Source organism: Nomascus leucogenys, chromosome 17, assembly GCF_006542625.1.
Source record: "Nomascus leucogenys isolate Asia chromosome 17, Asia_NLE_v1, whole genome shotgun sequence".
NCBI lineage: Eukaryota > Metazoa > Chordata > Mammalia > Primates > Hylobatidae > Nomascus > Nomascus leucogenys.
The window spans coordinates 64890190-64913169 of NC_044397.1; the positions used below are offsets into that span (position 1 = coordinate 64890190).

Genomic DNA, 22980 nt, shown 5'->3' on the forward strand with positions numbered 1-22980 from the left:
AGTAATAATGTTTTAAAAAATGGGTAATTAGTGCTTCATCAAAACTAAAAACTTTTGTGTGTCAAAGAATATAATCAAGAAAATGAAAAGAAAACCTACAGAATGGAAGATAATATTTGCAAGACATATATTTGATTAGGAACTTTTTCCAGATGCTCTCAAGGACTCTTATAACTCAATAATAATAGACAACCAAATTTTAAAAGGACAAAAGATTTGAATAGACTTTTTTCAAAGCAGACAGAGTCAATAATACCTTAAAAGATTTTCAACATCATTGTCATTAGTGTAATGCAAATAAAAACTACAATGAGATACAACTTCATATACACCAGTATGGCTATATTTAAAAAAATGAAAGGAAGAAAGAAGAAAAGGAAGAAGGAAGAGAGGGATGAAAAAATATTTTAAAAAATGAAAGGAAGAAAGAAAAAAGGGAAGAAGGAAGAGAGGGATGAAAAAAATAAAGAAGTGTTGGCAAAGTTATGAAGAAATTCAAAGCCTCACCCATTGCTGGTGGATTTGGGAAATGGCACAGCCACGTTGGAAAATATTTTGGTCATTGTTTAAAATGTTCAACATAGAGTTATCTTACGCCCCAGCAATTCCACTCTTAGGTACATACTCAGAACATTGGAAAACCATATGCCCATACAAAAGACTACATGAATTTACACATACTATTCATGGTGGCCCAAATTTGGATACACTACAAATGCCTATAACAGATAAATGGCTGAGTAAAATGTGGTGTACCCACACAACAGAATATTATTCAGCCATATAAAGGAATGAAGTACTGATACATGCTACAACATGGAAGAACACTGAAAACATTGTTCTAAGTCTAAGAAGACACTCATAAAAGTACACATTTTCAATAATTCTTTTACATAAAATGTTCAGAATAGGCAAATTCATAAAAACAGAAAGTAGATTAGGTTACTAGGGATAAGGGGAGGGAAGAAAGGTGTGACTGCCAATGGTGTTTCTTTTAGCAGTTATGAAAATGTCCTGAAATTAGATGGTGGTGATGGTTACACAATTCTGTGAATGTGCTAAAATCCGGGGATTATATACTTTAATAAAAAGGTAATTTTACAGTATGTGAATATCCCAATGAAGTTGTTTTTGTAAAAAGGTCACATAGTGTATGATTCCATTCATGTAACATCCTTGAACTGATAAAATTATAAAGCTGGAAGACAAATTAATGATGGCCATGGATCAGGAATGAGGGTGGGTGTGGGTGTGACTCTCAAGGGGTAGCATGAAGGAGATCTTTGCGCTGATGGAACGGCTCCGTGTTTTGATTGTGGTCATGGTTACAAAAATCTACACATGTATTAAAATGACATACAACTCTATATATACACACATTGTAACTATGTCAGATTCCTTGTTTTGCTGTTATACTATAATTATATAAGATGTAATTATTGAGGGAAATCAAGTGAGGAGTCCACGAGACCTCTCTAACCACCTTCAGGATATTCTGTGAATCAAATTATTTCATATTTAAAAATAAAAACATGTTTTTAAAAATAACTTCCATGGTCTTTAAATCTCATCTTTATCATCAATATCCTGATTATTAATTTGGCTCTCCATGAGTTCCTTAATACCTGAAAAGTATGCCCTGGCAAAGAGACATCATGTGTTGCTGGATCTGAAGCAAATCTCTCATTGCAAATACATAGCCTGCCTTTTTTTTTTTTTTTTTTTTTTTGAGACGGAGTTTCGCTCTTGTTGCCCAGGCCGCAGTGCAATGGCACGATCTCGGCTCACTGCAACCTCCGCCTCCCGGGTTTATGCCATTCTCCTGCCTCAGCCTCCAAAGTAGCTGAGACTACAGGCATGTGCCACCATGCATGGCTAATTTTTTTGTCTTTTTAATAGAGATGGGGTTTCACCATGTTGGTCAGGTCAGTCTTGAACTCCTGACCTCAGATGATCCACCCTCCTCAGCCTCCCAAAGTGTTGGGATTACAGGCATGAGCCCCCACGCCCGGCCTTAGCTTGGCATTTTTGTTTGTTAATAAATCTCATATTTTTCTGTAAAAGAATAAGTTAAATTGTGATCCTTTTTCCCTGGTGCTTAGCATAACGCCTTGCACAGCTGGCACTCATGAAATATTTGATAATAAATGAAGTCTGAATCTTCAGGTCTCAGAAAACAACTGAGCTGTGGTGACTCTACATCAGGACTGTGAAGCCCAGCCTAAAGGAAACATCAGTGTCAATTTAAGGCATCTTCTTTTCTATGCATAAGTTTCTGAGTCGCTGAAAAAAAAAAAACAGTCCATATTTAATTGTACTAAAGTTTGCATAAAAATACTTCCCTGACACCGGGTGTGGTGGCTCACGCCTGTAATCCCAGCACTTTGGGAGGCCGAGGCAGGTGGATCATGAGGTCAGGAGATCGAGACCCTCCTGGCTAACACGGTGAAATCCCGTCTCTACTAAAAATACAAAAAAATTAGCCAGGCATGGTGGCAGGTGCCTGTAATCCCAACTACTCGGGAGGCTGAGGCAGGAGAATGGCATAAACCCAGGAGACAGAGTTTGCAGTGAGCCGAGATCGCGCCACTGCACTCCAGCCCAGGCAACAGAGCAAGACTCCATCTCCAAAAAAAAAAAAAAAAAAAAAAATACTTCCCTGAGCTTAAAGATCACACAGTCAACATTATCTCTAGGAGAATCCCCTAATTTTAATTAGTCCTAATTATAGCTCAAAAATATCTTCAGGACGAAGGTCACTTTTTCAAAGCCATGATGTCATTGAGTGCCTGTGTAAGAGGATGGTAGACTATAAAAGAGCATCTTGCCTTACTGTGTTTGCTCCTGTACAAGAGCATCCCTGAGGTTAGGTCCTGACTTCCCCCTACTTTAGTGACAATTTGAGAATAAGTGAAATGGAGCTCTCAGGAAATAGGAACTGAATCTTATCACAGAAAGCCTCTTTAAAACAAGTTTTATGATTCCAAATGGCCAAAAACAGAGCTTAGAGCAGGTTACCTTAGCCCAGTTGTAGTTCAATATAGTTCCCCAAGATGCCCACACACATCCATATACTGAAGTAGCTGATTTCTGGTAACCTGAAGCACAGTATAGCTTTTACGGCGCTCATTCATTGGTCATCCATAGGTTGATTATTATCAGAATTTGAGCTTACCAGAAGCTGAGGCCCAGAGTTCTGACTAACAGGGTATAAGACAAAGATTAAACAGTTATGGTGGGCAAGATCCCAAAAAAATCACAGGATGTATGATTTTTGGTAGGTTGTGTTAAATGTGGCTTGGACCTGAAGACTTCTATCTTGTAAACTAAAGCTCTACCATGGGACTGATCTCCCCTACGTTTGTCAACTGTAGATGTATACAGGCCTATCTACATCCTGGATCATGCTGGGCTGCATTGCCCAGAAGGATATTGATACTCAGGATCAGCAGAATCTTCTCCTGCTAGTATGAGTCTATCTGCTCCACTTCCAGTAGCTGGCATCATAGTATATGGTGCTACAATTTGAATGTAGATCAAATTCCCCAACATGGCAAACAGGCATTCCAAAACTGACTCTTAGATTCCCCATTTTCATCTCACTATCTCTCATCTGCACTCTATGCTCTGGCCATGCATACAGCCTGAGTTTCTCATATTTCCCCAGCAGTTTCACACTTACCATTTCTATGCCAGTTACTACTTCTGCCTAAAGTACCTACCCCTTCACCACATTTTTCAGCAAACATCTTACCATCTTAAAAAAAAAAAAAAAAAAAAAAATTTTCCATCATTTTAAAGTTCTTTATGTATGTACTATCTCACTGGTATATGAAATAAATGAAACATAAATCATTAAAATAAATAAATATTTACGGAAAACTGAGGCATATTCAAGTTGAGTAATGCCCAAAGTCACCCACGGAGTAAATGACGGAGCCCAAAGAAAAAGCCAGGTCTGTCTAACTGTGAGAAACATGTGCACAGCCACACACTCTATCTAAAATATTCTACGGTTCTAGAATGGAATCCTTGCAGAATCTTTTAAAAATTCAGATATCCATAACTCTATCTTAAACATGTGTTTCCTCTTGCTGGAGCTCTGAGATCTGTATATTGGGAAAGTTTCCCAGGTGACTCTGAGGCACAATGTATTTGAGAACCACCACCTCATGATATAGAAGGTCTTAGAACAAGTATTGACACTTCAGTGTACCACTAGGAATTGGACAGCATCTGAAACCAATTTTGGTGATACACCATTTTTCAAAAAAGTTAAATGAGACATGTCTATTTTGCAAAACTGAGAATCTGTAGAGAAGTACTTCCAGGAGTAACTGCATTCTGGTAACATTTAATTACATTTTGTAAATTAGCAAAAATCTGTTTAGTAAAGAAAAATGAATTTAAATTATCTTTCATTTAAATTCTTGACAAGGGATCAACTACAATTGTGTGGAGAATAGATTTGATTTGAACATTTGATTGAGTGTGTAGCTGTCTTAGTGGTCCTTAGGCATCAAAAATAAAATCTCAAGTATGATGAAGAAATATTAATAATATTTCAGGCTTTATACTACTCATTCTTTCATGTTTTTGGAACAAGAAAAGGAGGATTATTGTAATCAATAAGCATGAAATGAGACAAAAATGAAAACCATGGCATATATAGGGTTCCCCCTTTGCCATTATACGCTTTAACATTTTTTAAAAATTCAAGGCTCTTTGTCTTTGCATTTATGTAATGCGAGATATTTGAAATGAAATTTGTTTTGTGTTATTTTTGCTTTTTATTTAAAATAAATTTAGACTTGCAAAAAAGTTGTAAAGTGAAGTTTTCACATACTCCCATCTCAACTTCTACTATTAACATCTTACCTAATCATGGTAAAATTATCAAAACCAAAAAATTAAAATGGATACAGGGCTATTAACTAACCTGCAGACTTTGTTTGAATTTTGGCAAGTGACCCAATAATGTTCTCTTCTCTGGATTAGGAGGCAATCTAGGATCCCACACAGCATACAAGTGTCATGTCGTTTAGCCTTCTCCAATCTGAAACTGTTCTTCAGGCTTTGTCTTCCATAACCTTGATGCTTCTGAAGAATACTGGTCAGCTTAGGGACAATGCTCCCTAAGTTTGAGTTGGCCAGATGTTTTCCCACAATTAGACTGAAGCCATGCATTTCGGGCAGAAAATTAAGATTATACATGATACCAAGGGGTACATGATATGGAAGTTCGCTCTCGGGATGTATGATGACTTGCTTAAGCTGATGTCTATAAGATTCCTCCACAGTAAGGTTATTACTTTTTCCTTTGTAATGACAATGATGGAAAAATACTATGTCTAACTGTGAAAACTACGTACACAGCAACAGCACTCTATCTAAAATATTCTGTAGTTCTAGAATGAAATCCTTGCAGAATCTTTTAAAACTTCAGATATCCCTAACTCTATCCTAAACCTGTGTTTTCTCTTCCTGGAGCTCTGGGATCTGTATATTGGAAAAGTTTCCGAGGTGACTCTGAGGCATCCACCAATGGTCCTTTTTCCCACAACAATTATTACTGTGGTGTTTACCTAAGGGTAATTTTCTATTTCTTCTGCCTTCTAAGTTTATTAATTGAAATTCTACATTTCACATTTATTTATTTATTTATTTATTCAACCACTTACTTATTTTTGTAGGACCTCATGAATACTTATTTTATTCTGAAAAGTATAATCCATTAATATAATTTTGTAACAAAAATGGTCCCGAAGTGGCTGTTGAAAACGCTTAATGTTGCCTCTCTGTAGTTCTGCCATGTTCCTATCATTTTGTGAAAACTTCCTTACTTAATAGAACCACAAGATCTTCCCGGATTATATTATATTTGAGGTAAAGTATGGGACAGATTATTTAGTACTGCTCAGATACCAAAAAACAAGATTTCTTTTTCCTCAGTCACCCCAACCAATGCAGACTCTGACACTTTATCTCTCTTTCTGAAAATTCTGGTTTCCCTCACACTCCAAAACACTGTGTTTACCAGAGAACACGGAATAAGTGCTAGATAACTATCAAATGCCTTATATAGAAAAATGATATTTAAGGAAAGTAGTTTAAGAACAAGCTAACCATTCATTCCTCTGTATCAGATTTTCTGTCTTTTCAACAAAATCATTTTATTTTAATAAAAAAACAGAATTATTATATGTAATTAAAAAGCAATACAGTATTATTAAATATATCTATATACATTTCCAAAATGATAACATTTGCTTACCTTATAATCAATATAATAATTAATGTTTTATAATTCCAGTTATTTATTATTTTATACAATATACTTCTATAGCTTGAATTATATATACTATGAAAATTCAAATTCCCATGAACAAGTACTTACAAAATATCTAAACTTTTAGAGCACTTCAACTTAACAACCATGTCAGGATTCTCTTCAAGCAAATGATCAAAAAACTTTTTTCAAAAATAGTAAGAAAATGTTGCTTTAAAGTTGGAACATTCAGGTTGCGGGTACGATGGAGCAATAACTCTACACCATCTCTCCCACTGAACATAGCTCTAAATCCTGGACAGACTACAAGGAGCAGCTATTTGAGGATTCAAAAGTAAATAGCAGCAGATGGACCGAGGAAGAAGAACAGAATTCAAATACTAGCAAACAAGTGGTAACACGACTAACTTTTTTACTCCTGTATCCCCTGGTCTGAACTCAACACACAACAAACAAAGAAGTGAGCCCTGAAAAGCAGACGGAGAGAAAAAGCCCAGGAGAAGCCTTTTAGTTCTAGCTTATGGGAAAGGGAATGCAAAACACTCAGAGAGAATGTAAAAAAACCCTCAATTAAAAAAAAATTATTTTGTTCATTTGCCTACCCGCTGGACTTCAGGCAACCCTCTGCTGACAATGGTAACAGCAGCAGTGAAAAAAGAGGGAATGGGAGTGAACAAAAGACAAAACCCTAAGAAAGGAAACTCTAGGTTTAAAGAAATGACAGTTTCCAAACGGTACAGCCAAATACCATTGGTCTTTTTCCCTTTGTGAGCTCCTGCCACATAGCCCCAAAGACAGTGTGGTTGCGGAAGTGCACAGTAGATTAGGGTAATGAAAGTCATAGTATTTTGGCCAAAGGACCAAAAAAAAGGTATCCCAAAAAACTGGAAGTAACCAGGGAGATCATGAGAGAAAAACTTGAGAATATGACTTGAGATATAAAGTTGCTTATGAATCACATAGTTTATACCAGAACAACTCCTGGCAATCTACTTATGCCAATTCCTAAGCCCTATGAAAGATACTAGAAATCACTGGACTTTGTTAGGTCCAGAAACATAAATTTTAACAAAGCTCCAGGATGATTCTGGTCCAGGTGTTCTTTGGGAAATTACTCCAAACACACTACTGTAAAACGTTCACACTTGTCTTTCAAAAAAAAAGTGAGATGGGAGATCATAGCTAGCAAGGCCAGGGCAAGGAGGCTGAACACCACAGCAGGGCACAGTCAGACATTCTTGAGGGTGTAGGAAACAACTGGAAAGAGAATAAGCACCAAGCCCAAAGTAAAATAAATTTAGCACATTTATTCTGATAGGGTAAAGATACATTTGGATTATCTTGGAAAGAGGCAGGGTAAAGCATGCAGGACAGGACTTTTGAAATATACCCTCTTCTTAGCAAAACAGCAATTTTCCTGGTGAAAATTATTTTTTAAAAAAATTGAAATTCTCTGGAAATTACTGTAGGTCATACAGCAAATGAAAAAACATTCATTCAAGAAAATCAACTCAATCTTAGTAAGAATGGTGAGGGTCCATGGCATTTGAGCCATGGCTTATTCCATTAACCTCCACCATCACTACCAAGCTCTACACCTCTGCATTACAAAAGCTTTAACCGAGGCAGTCTACTCCAGGCAGGTGCAGCCAAGATAAGGAGGGCTTCCTCTCTACCTACCTTCTACTCTAGGACTGTGGCTTTACCCCATGAGGAGCAGGCTGCTGTGTTTTTCACTTCTCATAGCCTGTGCTGCAGAAGCTACATTCTAGGCAGACATAGCAAAAATGACATGGTCTGCGTTCCCCCATCCCATCCCCATACATAGGGTGGAAGCTTTACCTTAGGCATGGCAGGCCAAGGAAATGGGGGTTCTTGTTGCCCCTGTTACAGCTTAATTGTAGGTAAAAAGATCCACTGCAGAAGGACCAAGCCAAAAAGACTAAGGGCACTCACCACCACCACTTCTAGTTCTCACTCTTAAAGCAGGAACGTTACTCAGGAAAAGTGGAACTTACCCCAGAAGTCTGGTACAGTGGCAACAAGGTTTTGGCCTGGCAGAAAGGTAGGTCATAAGGATGAAGAGTTCTCCAGCTCTGCCTGAGGAGACTACCCTTACGCGGAAGAGAGAGTGGAGAGCTCTAAGTCTAAGGGCATTGTTGAAAACAATACAGGTTTTTCTGGGGAGCAATTAAGAGAAAGATGTTAGCTTCATGATACTAGCAAAACAGCAGACAAGCAAGTTTAATAGAATCAAGAAAAGAGACAGTCAAGATGAGCCCTTCTGAGATTACAGGCAACTCTGTATGCAAGAAAGGATGTACACATGTATTCAGCTTCACCAAGAAAGGGTAATCGAAGCACGATTTGGGGCCAGACCTGAAAGTATTCATCAAGTTGCATCCTGACTCATCCAAAAGGCGGTAGCCTCACTGGCACGAGGTACTTAAACTCTAACCAAACACTGAGTGAACAGTAAGCTGCTCTGACCCAAGGGCAATGCCTGGAAAGCTAGGCTTCAAAATCACACTCATCCATGGAAGTCTGGGCAACTATGTGCATATTTAAAGGCTGGGTCCTATCAGAAGCAACGGCAGAGGGAATCTTCACATTACCAGACCCTGGCTGAATGTGGATGGGTAGCAGGGGTAGGGGGGTGAGTAAACTACCTTAACTGTGATAGCAGTCTCTAAGTCAAGCACACACATCCAACTGTAAAGGATAAAAAATATAACTGGCTAAGAACAACCTTTGATCAATTAGTAGCTTATAACATATGAAGAGTGACCCCTAGGTCAAGATTAAAATCTCCTACCCCAAGGTGGAAGATAAAAACAATCAGAAAGAGTCAAAGCTGGGACCTCAAAAGCTATGCACTGTGGAAAAGGTGGGTGGGGAGGAACACTTCACAGAACTGGCTGGGCAAAGTTAATGCCATTTGAACTAGTGAGCAACAAACAAAACAACCCTAGAGGTCGGGGAGGGGAGATCTAAAGTGTTCAGTTATCAACAAAAAATTATGAGACACGCAAAGCACAGTAAAGTGTGACCAATATACAGAAAGAAGAAAGCTGGCAACAGAAACTTCCTTTGAAGAGATCCTGATGGTAGACTTAGGAGAAAAAAAACTTCAAATCGGCTGCTATAAATATGCTCAAAGAATAAAAGAAAACCATGCTTAAAGAAGTAAAGGAAGGTATGTTGACACTGTCTCCTAAAGGAGATAATATCAATAAAGAGGTAGAAATTATTCAAGTTATTAAAAGGAACCAAATAGATATTCTGGAGTCCAAAAGTACAATAACTGAAATGAAAAATTTACTTGAAGGGTTTAACCATAAATTTGAACTGGCAGTAGGAAGAATCAGCAAAATAAGATAGATTAATAGAGATAAGCAATCTGCAGAACACAGACAAAAAAGATTGGAGAAAAACAGAGCCTTAGAGAAATATGAAACATAATAAAATAGAAGAACATAAGTATAATAGAAGTACTAGAAGAAAAAATAATCTTTAAAAATCAAAGAAGAAAATGGCTGAAAACTATTCAGATTTTATGAAAAACATCCAAGAACCTCAATGAACTCAAATACATCAATTGTATAATCAATACATCCAAGAAGCTGAATGAACTCAAAGTAGATTAACTGTTAACAGAACCACAAACATCCAGACATATCATACTAAAAATGTTCAAAGACAGAGGAAATCTTTTGTCCTTGAAGAGAGGAGCAAAATAAAAATGATACATTACACTCAAGGGAACCTAGTAAGATTAACACATTACTTATTATCAAACACAGTGGAAGTCAGAAGGCAGTGGAATGACATATTCAAAGTGCTCAGAGGAAGAAACTGTCTAACAAGAATCATATCCAGCAAAATATTTTTCAAAAAAGATGGCAAACTAAAGACAATCTCAGATCAAATAAAACATGGAAAAAAATTCACATTGCTAGTAGACTTACATTAAAATGAACACCAAAGAAAATATTTTAGGGTGAAAGTAACTAATATCATCAACACACTGAATCCACGCACACATTAAAAAGAGAGCACCAGTAAAAGTAATGATGTATGCAATTTCACAAAACAATACAGTTGAATATTTCTTCTCTTGATTGATTTAAAAAGCAATTTCAATAAACAATATGTATATAAGTGTAGTGTTAGGCCTTTAATATATATAAGTGTAATATATTTGACAATAATTACGCAATCATTGTAAGAGCAAAAAGCTGTATTGAAATAAGAAAAAGATACCATTTAATAACTCAAATCAATAGCAAGAAACTAAGAATAAGATAGGGTTAACAAAAAGATTACTATAACAAATGTTATCAATATAGACTTGCTCTTATTTCTTTCACCAGCTTCCATAAAAGATTTAACATTATATAAGACATAATATTAAATAAATCTAATACTATATTGTTGAGTTTTTAATATACATAGATGTGTTTTATATGTATATATGCACATACATACAAAAAGGAAGTGTGTAGCAGAAAACATTGTTTCGTTGTAATTAAATCAGTACAAAACTGAAGTCAATTTTGATAAATTGAGATGCATATTACAAGGCTTAGATAAAACAATAAGAAAACTCAAAAATATTACTTTAAAAATTCTTAAGGGAATTAAAATGGTATGCTAGAAAATACCCGCTTAGTACAAAAGAAGGCAATAAAGTGGGAGCAGAGGGGTAAAAAAGACATAAGACACATAGAAAACATAAAGCAAAATGGCAGATGTAAATCCAACCTATCAATCAAAGCATTATGAATGGCTTGAATAACCTAATCAAAAGGTAGATATTTTCAAATTGAATTAAAGACAAAAAACAGGATCCATCTATCTACGGTCTACATGAGACATACTTTAGAATCAAAATTACAAACAGGTTGAAAATAAAAGGATGTATAATATAATCAACCACCATGTAAGAGAATAGAGTGGCTACACTAATATCAGAAAATAGATATTAAAACAAAAGTGTTACTAGAGTTAGAGAGACCTTCACACTGATAAGACAGACAAAGGGACCTAATAGACATCTACAAAATATTCCAACAGAATACAGATTCTTCCAAAAATACATGAAATATTCTACAGAATGGATTATATGCTAGGACATAACAAGACTCAATGAATATAAAAGAGCTGAAATCACACAAAGTATGTTTTCAAACACAACGAGTGATATTAGAAATTAACATTAGAAAGTTTGGGAAATACATAACAGTGGATACTAAATAAGACATTCCTAAATAATCAAGAATTTATAAATAATCTCTTTATATTAATGGTGAATTGATTTTGAGCAAGATTAATTGACATGAAAATTCACTAGAAAATAAAAGTCTTTTCAACAATGGTACCAAGACAACTGGATCTAGGCCAGGCATGGTGGCTCACACCTGTTACCCCAGCACTCTAGGAGGCTAAGGTGTGTGGATCACTTGAGGCCAGGAGTTCGAGAACAGCCTGGCCAACATGGTGAAACCCTGTCTCTGCTAAAAATACAAAAATTTGCGGGTGTGGTGGCACACCCTTCTAATCCTAGCTACTGGGGAGGCTGAGGCATGAGAGTTGCTTGAGCCTGGGAGGCAGAGGTTGCAGTGAGCCGAGATTGTATCAGTGCACTCCAGCCAGGACAACAGACCAAGGCACTGCTCAAAGAAAAACAAATCTATTCTTGGCCAGGTACATAATCCCAGCACTTTGGAAGGCTGAGACAGGAGCACAGGCAGAGGCCAGAGGCTGAGACCAGCCTGGGCAACTAGTGAGATCTCATTTCTACAAAAAATAAACAAAATTATAAAGGCACTACAGCCTGGGAACAGAGCAAAACCTTGTTTGTTTGTTTGTTTGTTTGTTTGTTTGTTTGTTTGTTTTAAAAAAGAAGAAGATCTATTCTCCCAACAAATTTGAAGTAGAAAATACATTTTCCTTAACTATAGTCACTATACTGTACTTTAAGTCTCCAGAACTTACTCATGTTATAAGTACCTTTATAAATGAAAAGTTTTATATTTGAAAGTTTGTACTCTTTGACCAATGTATCTTTCCATTTACAGTTAGCAAAGCTGACCTTCATTTTATGTTTATTGATTCTTTGGATTTTCCGAGTTTGTACAAAGTGGCATCTTATGTCTTCTGCCCATTATTCTCTTGGAAATTTTAGTGTTTTCTATTGTTTCTAAGAGCTCTTAAGATATTTAGGTTGTAACAGCATTCGGTCATATTCATTGCAATAACTTAATATTGCTCTGTGACTAAACTTTGTATTTTTATCATACCGATATGTACTTTACAGGTTTTCACTTTTACTAAACAAATTTATCAATTTCTTTTCTTTCTGACATCTTCTATTGCACTGATGCTTAGAAAACCTTTCCTTTTCTTAAAATCTAACTGATTTTCATGAATACTTTCTTTTAAGTAAAAATAGTCTACAGTAACTCTGAAACCTCTATTATCTGGCATAAAGCATAGATATAATTTTAAGAGAAAACTAACAGTTAATTTCCTTTATTTCAAACAGAAAATGTCTCCCTTTCTCCTCTTATTTGTCATGCTATTTTTATCACATACCAAATCTCTATGCATGTTTTAAAGTTCTTCTTTATGTTTCATTGATCTACCTCTTTATTTTCTGCTAGCCCCATTATTGTGGTTTTGGAATATATTTAATTATGTATGATAATGCTTGCTTCCTTCTCATTACTTATGTTTAAACATACAAAATATTTGCTATTCTCATCCACATGTTTTTTATGGTAGACTTGAAAAACCACTTGCTAAAAAATTTCAGAAAAATATTCTACCAGGACTTTGATTGCAATTATATTAAAGTGATAAGTAATCTGGGAATAATTGATACCTTAACAATATTCAGTGTTTGCAGCTATGAATGACTATGTCTCTACATATATTCAAACCTTTTATGTCTCTCAATCAAGGTTAATATTGATAGTTTTCTGTATCTAGGCCTTGGATTTTTCTTTTCAACTCCCTCAAAAAAACCAAGCCTGAAAGCCCTAAAATCTGACATTATTTGTATGAGAAAAGATAGTTGCTAACTTATTACATGTTTTCATTTTGTTACTATAGAAATCATTTGTTTGAGTAAAAGCTTTTCCTTCCAATACAAATTTAGGAGGTTGCCAAAAAGAAATGGGTAGTAGAATGCATGCTAATTACATACCCCATATAGGACTTTTAAAAGACGAAATTCTTATGCCTTCAAAGCAAATACTATGATGATATTAAGTCTAAAATTATATGTTAAATTTAGTTGGAGGCTAACAAATGAAAATTAAAATAACTAAAAAGTGAGCAAAGCTGGAGAATAAAGTGAAGAACAAACTCCCACATATTTTTATAATTGGCTAGCTTGATCCCACCAACACTGCAGCCACTAGCCACATGTGGCTACTGAGTACATGAAATGAGACTAGTCTGCAACAAGTGCTATAAGCATAAAATGCACAGTGGATTTCAAAGACTTAGCACAACATTTAAAATGTTTCATTAATGTTCTCCTTTAATTTTAACTGCATTTATATTTTGAATATTTTAAGCTAAATAAAATATATAATTAAAATTCTACATTTTGCTATTAATTTAATATTAAATTAATTTTGCTATTTTATTTTTAAAATTTGCCCACTACATAATTTAAATTATAAATATGGCTTGCATTATATTTTTATTGTAAAGCACTGTGCTAAACTGTTTTCAAAAATTAGCTGGTACTAATTACTCTTTATTCTGGGTTGCAAAATGCCCCCAAATAGTATAATTCAGTTTTCTTGATTTTAATTTTTTACACATTAAAACAATTATGTCTTTGGCTTGCAAGTTCAAAGTTTAGTAAAAGTCAATGATTGTACTATATATTTCTACTCTGAAATATTATAGAAGTGTTCAGAAAATATAAAGTACATATGTGGAGCTTGATGAATAAACTATAGCACATGCTAGAGAAAGCGAGCGAGAAACAGAGAAAATAATGTTATAAGACATCAAAATATATTTTATGTATCAAGGTCACAAATAATTTCAAAATTACTAAATAGTAAAAGCTGAAACCCTCCATTATATTCTTCTTAGTCACTGAGAAGAAATTTATTAAAAATAGAATAAACTAATTACAAAAGGCATTTGAAAGGATAAAGAGTTCTGGGGCAAATATGCTTAAGACATTTTAAATTTTTTTGTCAGATTTTAAACTTCTGTTACATCATTAAACAAGAAAACCCCAAGTTTTATGCCTGTTATTTCTTGCTATTAGAAATGCTCAGAGCATTTATGTATAACTCTTCTGTGACACTGAACACTTTCTACCTTAACCTAAACTGCAAAGTCCTTGAAATTTTGACAGCTTTGTCCTCTTGATTCACTTTCTACCATCGTACCACTCCTTGCCAAATACCAAACACAAGACCACACACATAGTGGATGTCAATGGTGATTTACTGAATGAAGGGATGACTGAATGAATAAATGATTATAATCTCCTTTGCCCCTGTGTGTTACAGCTTAAAGACATTGTGTCCATAAAAAGTGTCCAAATTTTGTAGGTATATAGAAGAAAAAGAACATAAAATGCCAGTAATGTTATACTAAGTCCTTGATTCTTATTCGACATTTTAACATTTCCTCTCAAATAATAACACAGGAAGTTTTTTGCAATAGGATAATTTTCTCAACTCAAGATAAAGCTGTACATTATTGCCTCATATTTTATATATTAATATAAAACTGGGAGCTTAAACTCTCCATTTTTATTTTATTGAATCACCTACATCAAAAATACATTATTTCTTCCAATACTTAAAATATTACACCCAGGGATGATAAAACAAATACACAAATAATATGATGTATCCAAATTTGTACATCAGTTAAATGTGTCATGTATATTCAGAGACACACATAAAATTAATGTTTTTATCTCCTTGCCTGCTAGGAATTATTTCTAGACCTACTATTTTACATCAGATCTTTATAAACAGTTTTCCAGTTGCAAAGACCACTGTATATATGTATTTCCCAGCAGTATTAGAAACAAGAATATAGTTTTGCTTGACTTGTATAACCCTCTGAGGGCTATGAAACTGCATTTCAAGAAATATTAACTACTGTCATTTGAAGGGTGATCTTTAAAATGCATCAGAAGTGAGTGTGGATGTGTTTGTGTGTGTGTGTGTGCATGTCTGTGTGTGTGTGTGGTAGAAAGGTCTTGAAAAATAACTGTATTTTGGGGGTGCTTCTGATGTTTGCTCTATGAACATTGGCCTTTTTAAAAAAATAAGATGCTCAGATATTTTGCCAAAATGTGCTAAAACAAAATCACTCAGATAATATGAGCTAGTCTAGAGATTAATAAACTCTCCAATTTCAAAAGCTTATACAAACAATGAGATGAAAACAGATAATTTTCAGCCATCAAATATTTCAAGACTTCACTCTGTTTCTATGACATATTCATCCCATACGAAAGATTTGCTAAAGGGGTTGTAATGGCTTTCTGGGACAGGAAGAATAAGGTTTCTGGAGAAAATGTTAAATTAATTTTGATGGTGATGCAAAGTTAAGAAAGGGTTGTTAAGGGATGGCTTGCTGCCACGGGGTGGGGTTTTGTTTTGGTATCCTTTTAAAGCCTGCAGGTGTTTGGCACGAGTTAAAATCAGGGCCAGCTGTGATATTTCAATAGTTCTGATATTTTCCTCCCAATAGTTCTCAGAAGTGATGCTTCAGGGTGATGTCTTACACCTGATATATTCGACTTGTGTGGTACAAATGTGAAGACTCTATTAAATAACACCAGTTTTGTGACACCCTTTGCCCTCTCTTCCCTACCCTCAGGTCATGGCATCCATGACAAAGAAAAACACGAATCAGAGGCTTCAATCACTCATAGTTTTTAATTGAGCAGTTTAATCAAAGATGGTGATATGCTGGAATCACCAAGTAAAAAGTCTTAAGCAAAGCCTAAAAGCAGAATGGCACATTCCCTTTTGATTCTCAATGTAGACAATGATGCTTTTAATCCCTCTCAGTGGTGAAACATATACCTATGTTTGCAGGAATTTGAATAGTTTCTATTAAAAGCTGTATTTTCTTTTAAGTTTGTTTGGGTTGGAAACCCTCAAACCACAATGTATTTCATGCACATGTTCCCAAGGGTATGTTAAATAGGACCATACTGAGGTCATCTAGTAAGTTTTTGAAACTTTTTAAGAATTCCTTTAATGTACTGCACAACCTTGGCTTGATTAAAAGAAGATATTTTAAGAAAGCACTTGGCAAAATGACTGGCTATTAAAATCTATATGCAGATAATCTATATTATTCATCTATAATGCACGGAGCTTTCCACAGATAATTTGTCATTGAGAGAGAAAGACAATAAAACTCCCACTCTAAGGGTTTTGAATAAAAACTCCTCAGAACTTTCAGTAAATGCAGACCAATCCCCCTCCACCCAGCCTGCAGTATTCTTGATTGACTTAACAGTGGATGCCTGTAGGATCGCTTTAACTGTGCAAAGGTCTGTCATATATAATCAGAGGATTAAAGGTAGACAATCTCTCATTTATCCATGAAAAAAAATCATCTGTTGTTTTGGTTGAATCGAAAAATCAAGTTACCTCAATCCATTGACTATGATGAAATTGTTAGGCTAGAAATAGTTTCTACCATCAAGTAAATTTTTGTTGTCTCCAACTTCAAACCACAGATGAAACGCTGTAAATGGTCTACCTGAGAAGTAGGCACTCAAATTTTTCTGCCGTTACTGAGTCTCCCAATCCTGACTTTTGTTGTTGTTGTTAGACATACCCCTTTACACTTTATCAAAGTCTCCATTCCTACGCCATGTTCCAGGCCTTGTACTTCACCCAAAGCAATTTTCAGTTGAACTAGCAGCTGTGCTGGCACAGCGCACATGGAGAGTGGGCCACACGCGCCAGCGGTGCGTTCCCACATCTGAACAGAAGTGGCCGTTTCCATGCACCCAGGGCCAAGAAACTCTACAGCTCATCAGAGGCAAAACAAGGGAGGATACCTTAAACGGAAATCATACTTAGAAAAAACTTTTACAGAAAATGAAAAATAAAAGGGTTTTCAATCATCAGAAATGAGGAAGGGAAGTTCTCTTCTTGGCATAGAGTTTGCAGATATATTTTTATAAAAGGATAGCAGAGTGCAAGCTCAACTTAATGATCCCCATCCTCAAAGCTACACTGGATTTTCCTCTATCCACTATACACAGGTAAGTAAAACAAGTTAAACAAGAATATAACCTTAAAGGGCACCATCATAACCACAGCTACTACTAAGCATTGGCCGTTTATCATCTTGCAATCCCTGTGCTGTTCCCTTCATAAACAGTATCTCAGATGCTATTTCACCATTTTACACTTAAGGAAACTAAAGTCTAGAAGTTTATAATAAACTGCCCATCAATTTTGACTCCATGGTCTTAACCATTGTGTTACACTGAGTTCCCTCAGATCACCAAGGGTTTTCCAACCAGCCCTGAAGATAGAGCTTGTCAGCCTCACTCAGGAGTACACAGGATGATAGTTATGGTGGAGAGGATTTTAAAAGGGGGAGGGGGGACTCCACAGGAGCAACTTTTTTGGAAAGCTTGCACATTCCAGTTAAACAACTCATTAACCCCTACCTTTCTAATAAATAAATTCAAAATGGACTTAAATAGCAGGTATACATTGTGTACTGAATTTCTGCTAAGTCACAAGCACTGGATATATCATAAGTTTGTTGAATAAATGAATGAACTAAGCCATCATAGTTAGATGTCATCTTGAGGGTTTTCAAAAATAGTCTGTTTTACACAAATTTACACACAGGGAAGTTTGTAGAGATATTTGTAATAGTATGAAAACCTTGTACATTGACTTAGGTAATATAAATGTTCTCCATTTTGGAAAGTAGGCTAATGATGAAAATATGCCATAGACTAATAACAAAAATTTTTGTAGTTCCAAAAGAATTGAGATGCAAAGATTAAAGTAATTACATTGAACCACAAGAGAAAATTAGGTATAAAAATCCTAATTATCCTGTATTCACTTTGAACTAGCCAATAAAGTGAATTATTTTAAGATAGTGGGTGGGATTATAAATCTTTGTTTATCAAAGCCTAAAAAATAAGTAGTGTTAGAATATACTTAATATATTTTTAAATAATATAATTATTTAAAAATAATTCTTTGCTTTGGTGCCTTCATCTCTGATAAAACACAAATGGAGCAATAGAAATGCTGATGGAAAAACTCTTAGGAAATCTCCAGAAAATCTCCAGAAAAATGTACCCTCAAACTGAGGTAAACATGAAGTTCTACGCACACCTCAATACACAACAGCTTCAAATGATGGCTTGGCCTCACTCAAAGTTATGAAGTGAGAAAAATAGTCCCTGGTCTACTATTGTCAGAGGGTGCACAATGCTACCTCCTTGTAAAGAATCACCAGGCATTAATCCACTGATAGTGAGGGGTCCCTTTCAGATGAATTCACATAGCACACACCAAATGGGCCCCTTTATCTCAAATACTTATTGACCATTATTGACCAATGTTTTAACATGAACAAAGCCTTGCCATACTCATAATCTTGGCAGAAAAATAGCACAAGCAGAATTCCTGAATTCATTCACTTTTTTTCTCCAGTAAATGTAGTAACCATTAAATTTAAAATATTTCAGTTTTCTTTTAAGCAGATATTCATGTAAGATCAAAGGCACCAAAGGTTTTCCAACAAAGGTCTCCTCCCTCAAAAGGTGTATTCTATGTTCCGTAATTTATTTCTAAGAAAAACCTGCCACTATAAAAAATATAAAGAACCCAAGAAAATACACCCCATAGTTTTGAATGTTGGAAACTGACAAGACAGTTGCATAATCATACTGAAAGCTTTAAAATGGAGTCTCTCTACTTTTGGGGATTAATGGATGAATTTGAGAAATGGTAAATTGCTTGTAGTTATATTGACTGAAGTAATAAAATCAAAACATTATTTTCACATCATCTAAAAATAATCACTTGAACAATGTTATAAAGTAAATATATTTTCAGGTGACCCTGTTCCTGGAGCCCAAAAAGGAGCCTGATAAGCAATGTAGAGCACAAATATCTATCTGTGTAAAATTTATGCCTTACAAATAACACATATTCATCAAAGCAAACAAAGTCCTCTCATTTGCAGATTTAAATATGATTTGCTCTGTACATTTTAAGATAATCATATGATCCGAGGTAGACTGTAACTATGAAAGTTCTCATATTTCTTCCTACAAAGAATAGTCTCCGAGTACCCAACCCCAATATCTCAATTGTGTATATTTCTGTTTTTCAGGAAAATTAAATACCTGGCCACAGAAACTTCATGTAGTGGCTGATGAAGAAATACAGTAAATTAAATCTAACAGAGACATAAGTATGCTTATGGACAGGCACTTCTAAGTTCTGGTTCTTTTTATCTCAGACCCACAAACAATTTTAATATAATGGTGAAAAATCACATCATGTGATATAAGCTTGAGATCAATGGCAAAGGTACCTTGATATAAGTCAATCTGGACAGAAAAGAGAGGCAAATGCTTGTGTTGTTAAACTTCAAAAACAAACCTGAGGTTCTGCAAATACATTCTTCATGTTGTTGATTGGGCCATATGGGACTCCACTGCCTTCAAAAAGATGTAACCACTTGCTGGTCAGTTCTTCTTCAAACCTAAGAAGACAAACAAGGATATATTTTTTACAAAGGAAGGAATGTAACATAGCCTCTTCTATCATGTGGCCCTCTTTCAAAGCAAGCATTAGTGATAAAACTATGTTTCCTAGTCTTTCTTTACACCTCATTTGAGAGAAGGTTGTCTGTATGAAATGACTTGAGTGGCCCTGTAGTGGCTAAGAGTAGCCACCCAGGTAGAAGTGTTTAAAAATCCATCATTTAGAGAGGTAATTCTTCCTACTTCTATTGCTATGAACTCTCTGAGCAATTTATGAATTTAATAATAATAATATTGTACTTTGAGTGTGAAGTCATTGGGCAAAATGTCTTTTAGGTCTCAGGTAGTGGAAATCAGGTTAGGATAGGCACTGATATATTATTCTTCAAAACAAAAAAAAAATACTAATATAGCTGTTTTAAGAAAGCTTTGGGGGGAGTGGAGCCAAGATGGCCGAATAGGAACAGCTCCAGTCTACAGCTCCCAGCCTGAGCGACACAGAAGACAGGTGATTTCTGCATTTGTTTGAGGTACCGCTTTCACCTCACTAGGGAGTGCCAAACAGTGGGTGCAGGACAGTCGGTGAAGCGCACTGTGCGCGAGCCGAAGCAGGGCGAGGCATTGCCTCACTCGGGAAGCGCAACGGGTCAGGGAGTTCCCTTTCCTAGTCAAAGAAAGGGGTAACAGACGGCACCTGGAATATCGGGTCAGTCCCACCCTAATACTGCGTTTTTCCAACGGGCCTGGAAAACGGCACACTAGGAGATTGTGTCCCGCACCTGGCTCGGAGGGTCCTATGCCCACGGAGTCTCGCTGATTGCTAGCACAGCAGTCTGAGATCAAGCTGCAAGGCGGCAGTGAGGCTGGGGGAGGGACGCCCGCCATTGCCCAGGCTTCCGTAGGTAAACAAAGCAGCCAGGAAGCTCGAACTGGGTGGGCCCCACCACAGCTCAAGGAGGCCTGCCTGCCTCTGTAGGCTCCACCTCTGGGGGCAGGGCACAGACAAACAAAAAGTCATCAGGAACCTCCACAGACTTAAATGTCCCTGTCTGACTGACAGCTTTGAAGAGAGTAGTGGTTCTCCCAGCACACAGCTGGAGATCTGAGAACAGACAGACTGCCTCCTAAAGTGGGTCCCTCACCCCTGGGCAGCCTAACTGGGAGGCACCCCCCCAGTAGGGACAGACTGACACCTCACTCGGCCAGGTACTCCTGTGAGACAAAACTCCCAGAGGAACTATCAGACAGCTGAATTTGTGGTCTCACGAAAATCCGCTGTTCTGCAGCTACCGCTGCTAACACCCAGCCAAACAGGGTCTGGAGTGGACCTCTAGTAAACTCCAACAGACCTGCAGCTGAGGGTCCTGTCTGGTAGAAGGAAAACTAAAAAACAAAAAGGACATCCACACCAAAAACCCAGCTGTACATCACAATCATCAAAGACCAAAAGTAGATAAAACCACAAAGATGGGGAAAAAACAGAGCAGAAAAACTGGAAACTCTAAAAAGCAGGGCACCTCTCCTCCTCCAAAGGAACGCAGTTCCTCACCAGCAATGGAACAAAGCTGGATGGAGGATGACTTTGACAAGTTGAGAGAAGAAGGCTTCAGACGATCAAACTACTCTGAGCTACGGGAGGAAATTCAAAACAATAGCAAAGAAGTTAAAAACTTTGAAAAAAAATCAGAAGAATGGATAACTAGAATAACCAATGGAGAGAAGGGCTTAAAGGAGCTGATGGAGCTGAAAGCCAAGTTTCGAGAACTACGCGAAGATTGCAGAAGCCTCGGTAGCAGATGTGATCAACTGGAAGAAAGGGTATCGCTGATGGAAGATGAAATGAATGAAATGAAGTGAGAAGGGAAGTTTAGAGAAAAAAGAATAAAAAGAAATGAACAAACCCTCTAAGAAATTTGGGACTATGTGAAAAGACCAAACTTACATCTGATTGCTGTAACTGAAAATGATGGGGAGAATGGAACCAAGTTGGAAAACACTCTGCAAGATATTATCCAGGAGAACTTCCCCAATCTAGCAAGGCAGGCCAACATTCAGATTCAGGAAATACAGAGAACGCCACAAAGATACTCCTCGAGAAGAGCAACTCCAAGACACATAATTGTCAGATTCACCAAAGTTGAAATGAAGGAAAAAATGTTAAGGGCAGCCAGAGAGAAAGGTCGGGTTACCCACAAACGGAAGCCCATCAGACTAACAGCTGATCTCTCGGCAGAAACTCTACAAGCCAGAAGAGAGTGGGGGCCGATATTCAACATTCTTAAAGAAAAGAATTTTCAACCCAGAATCTCCTATCCAGCCAAACTAAGCTTCATAAGTGAAGGAGAAATAAAATACTTTACAGACAAGCAAACGCTGAGTGATTTTGTCACCACCAGGCCTGCCCTAAAAGAGCTCCTGAAGGAAGCACTAAACATGGAAAGGAACAACCGGTACCAGCCACTGCAAAAACATGCCAAATTGTAAAGACCATCGAGGCTAAGAAGAAACTGCATCAACTAACGAGCAAAATAACCAACTAACATCATAATGACAGGATCAGATTCACACATAACAATATTAACTTTAAATGTAAATGGGCTAAATGCTCCAGTTAAAAGACACAGACTGGTAAACTGGATAAGGAGTCAGGACCCATCAGTGTGCTGTATTCAGGAAACCCATCTCACGTGCAGAGACACACATAGACTCAAAATAAAGGGATGGAAGAAGATCTATCAAGCAAATGGAAAACAAAAAAAGGCAGGGGTTGCAATCCTAGTCTCTGATAAAATAGACTTTAAACCAACAAAGATCAAAAGAGACAAAGAAGGCCATTACATAATGGTAAAGGGATCAATTCAACAAGAAGAGCTAACTGTCCTAAATATATATGCACCCAACACAGGAGCACCCAGATTCATAA

At 36.5% G+C, this 22980-nt stretch overlaps 1 protein-coding gene across 2 annotated transcripts in view; it reads right to left on the bottom strand.

Moving 5' to 3' along the window:
• SUGCT (succinyl-CoA:glutarate-CoA transferase) overlaps window positions 1–22980 on the bottom strand; it is a 746309-nt gene that overhangs the window by 361262 nt on the left and 362067 nt on the right. Inside the window, exons 12-13 of one of the 2 annotated variants that reach the window (XM_012496977.2) lie at window positions 19954–20056; window positions 16872–17366 (exon numbers count right to left, since the gene is read on the bottom strand). In XM_012496977.2, the coding sequence (XP_012352431.2) occupies window positions 17196–17366; window positions 19954–20056 (274 nt within the window). In that variant the 3' untranslated portion in view covers window positions 16872–17195. Of the gene's footprint in view, window positions 1–16871; window positions 17367–19953; window positions 20057–22980 lie in introns of those variants that run through there. The other variant, XM_003268972.3, reaches the window with a different exon arrangement.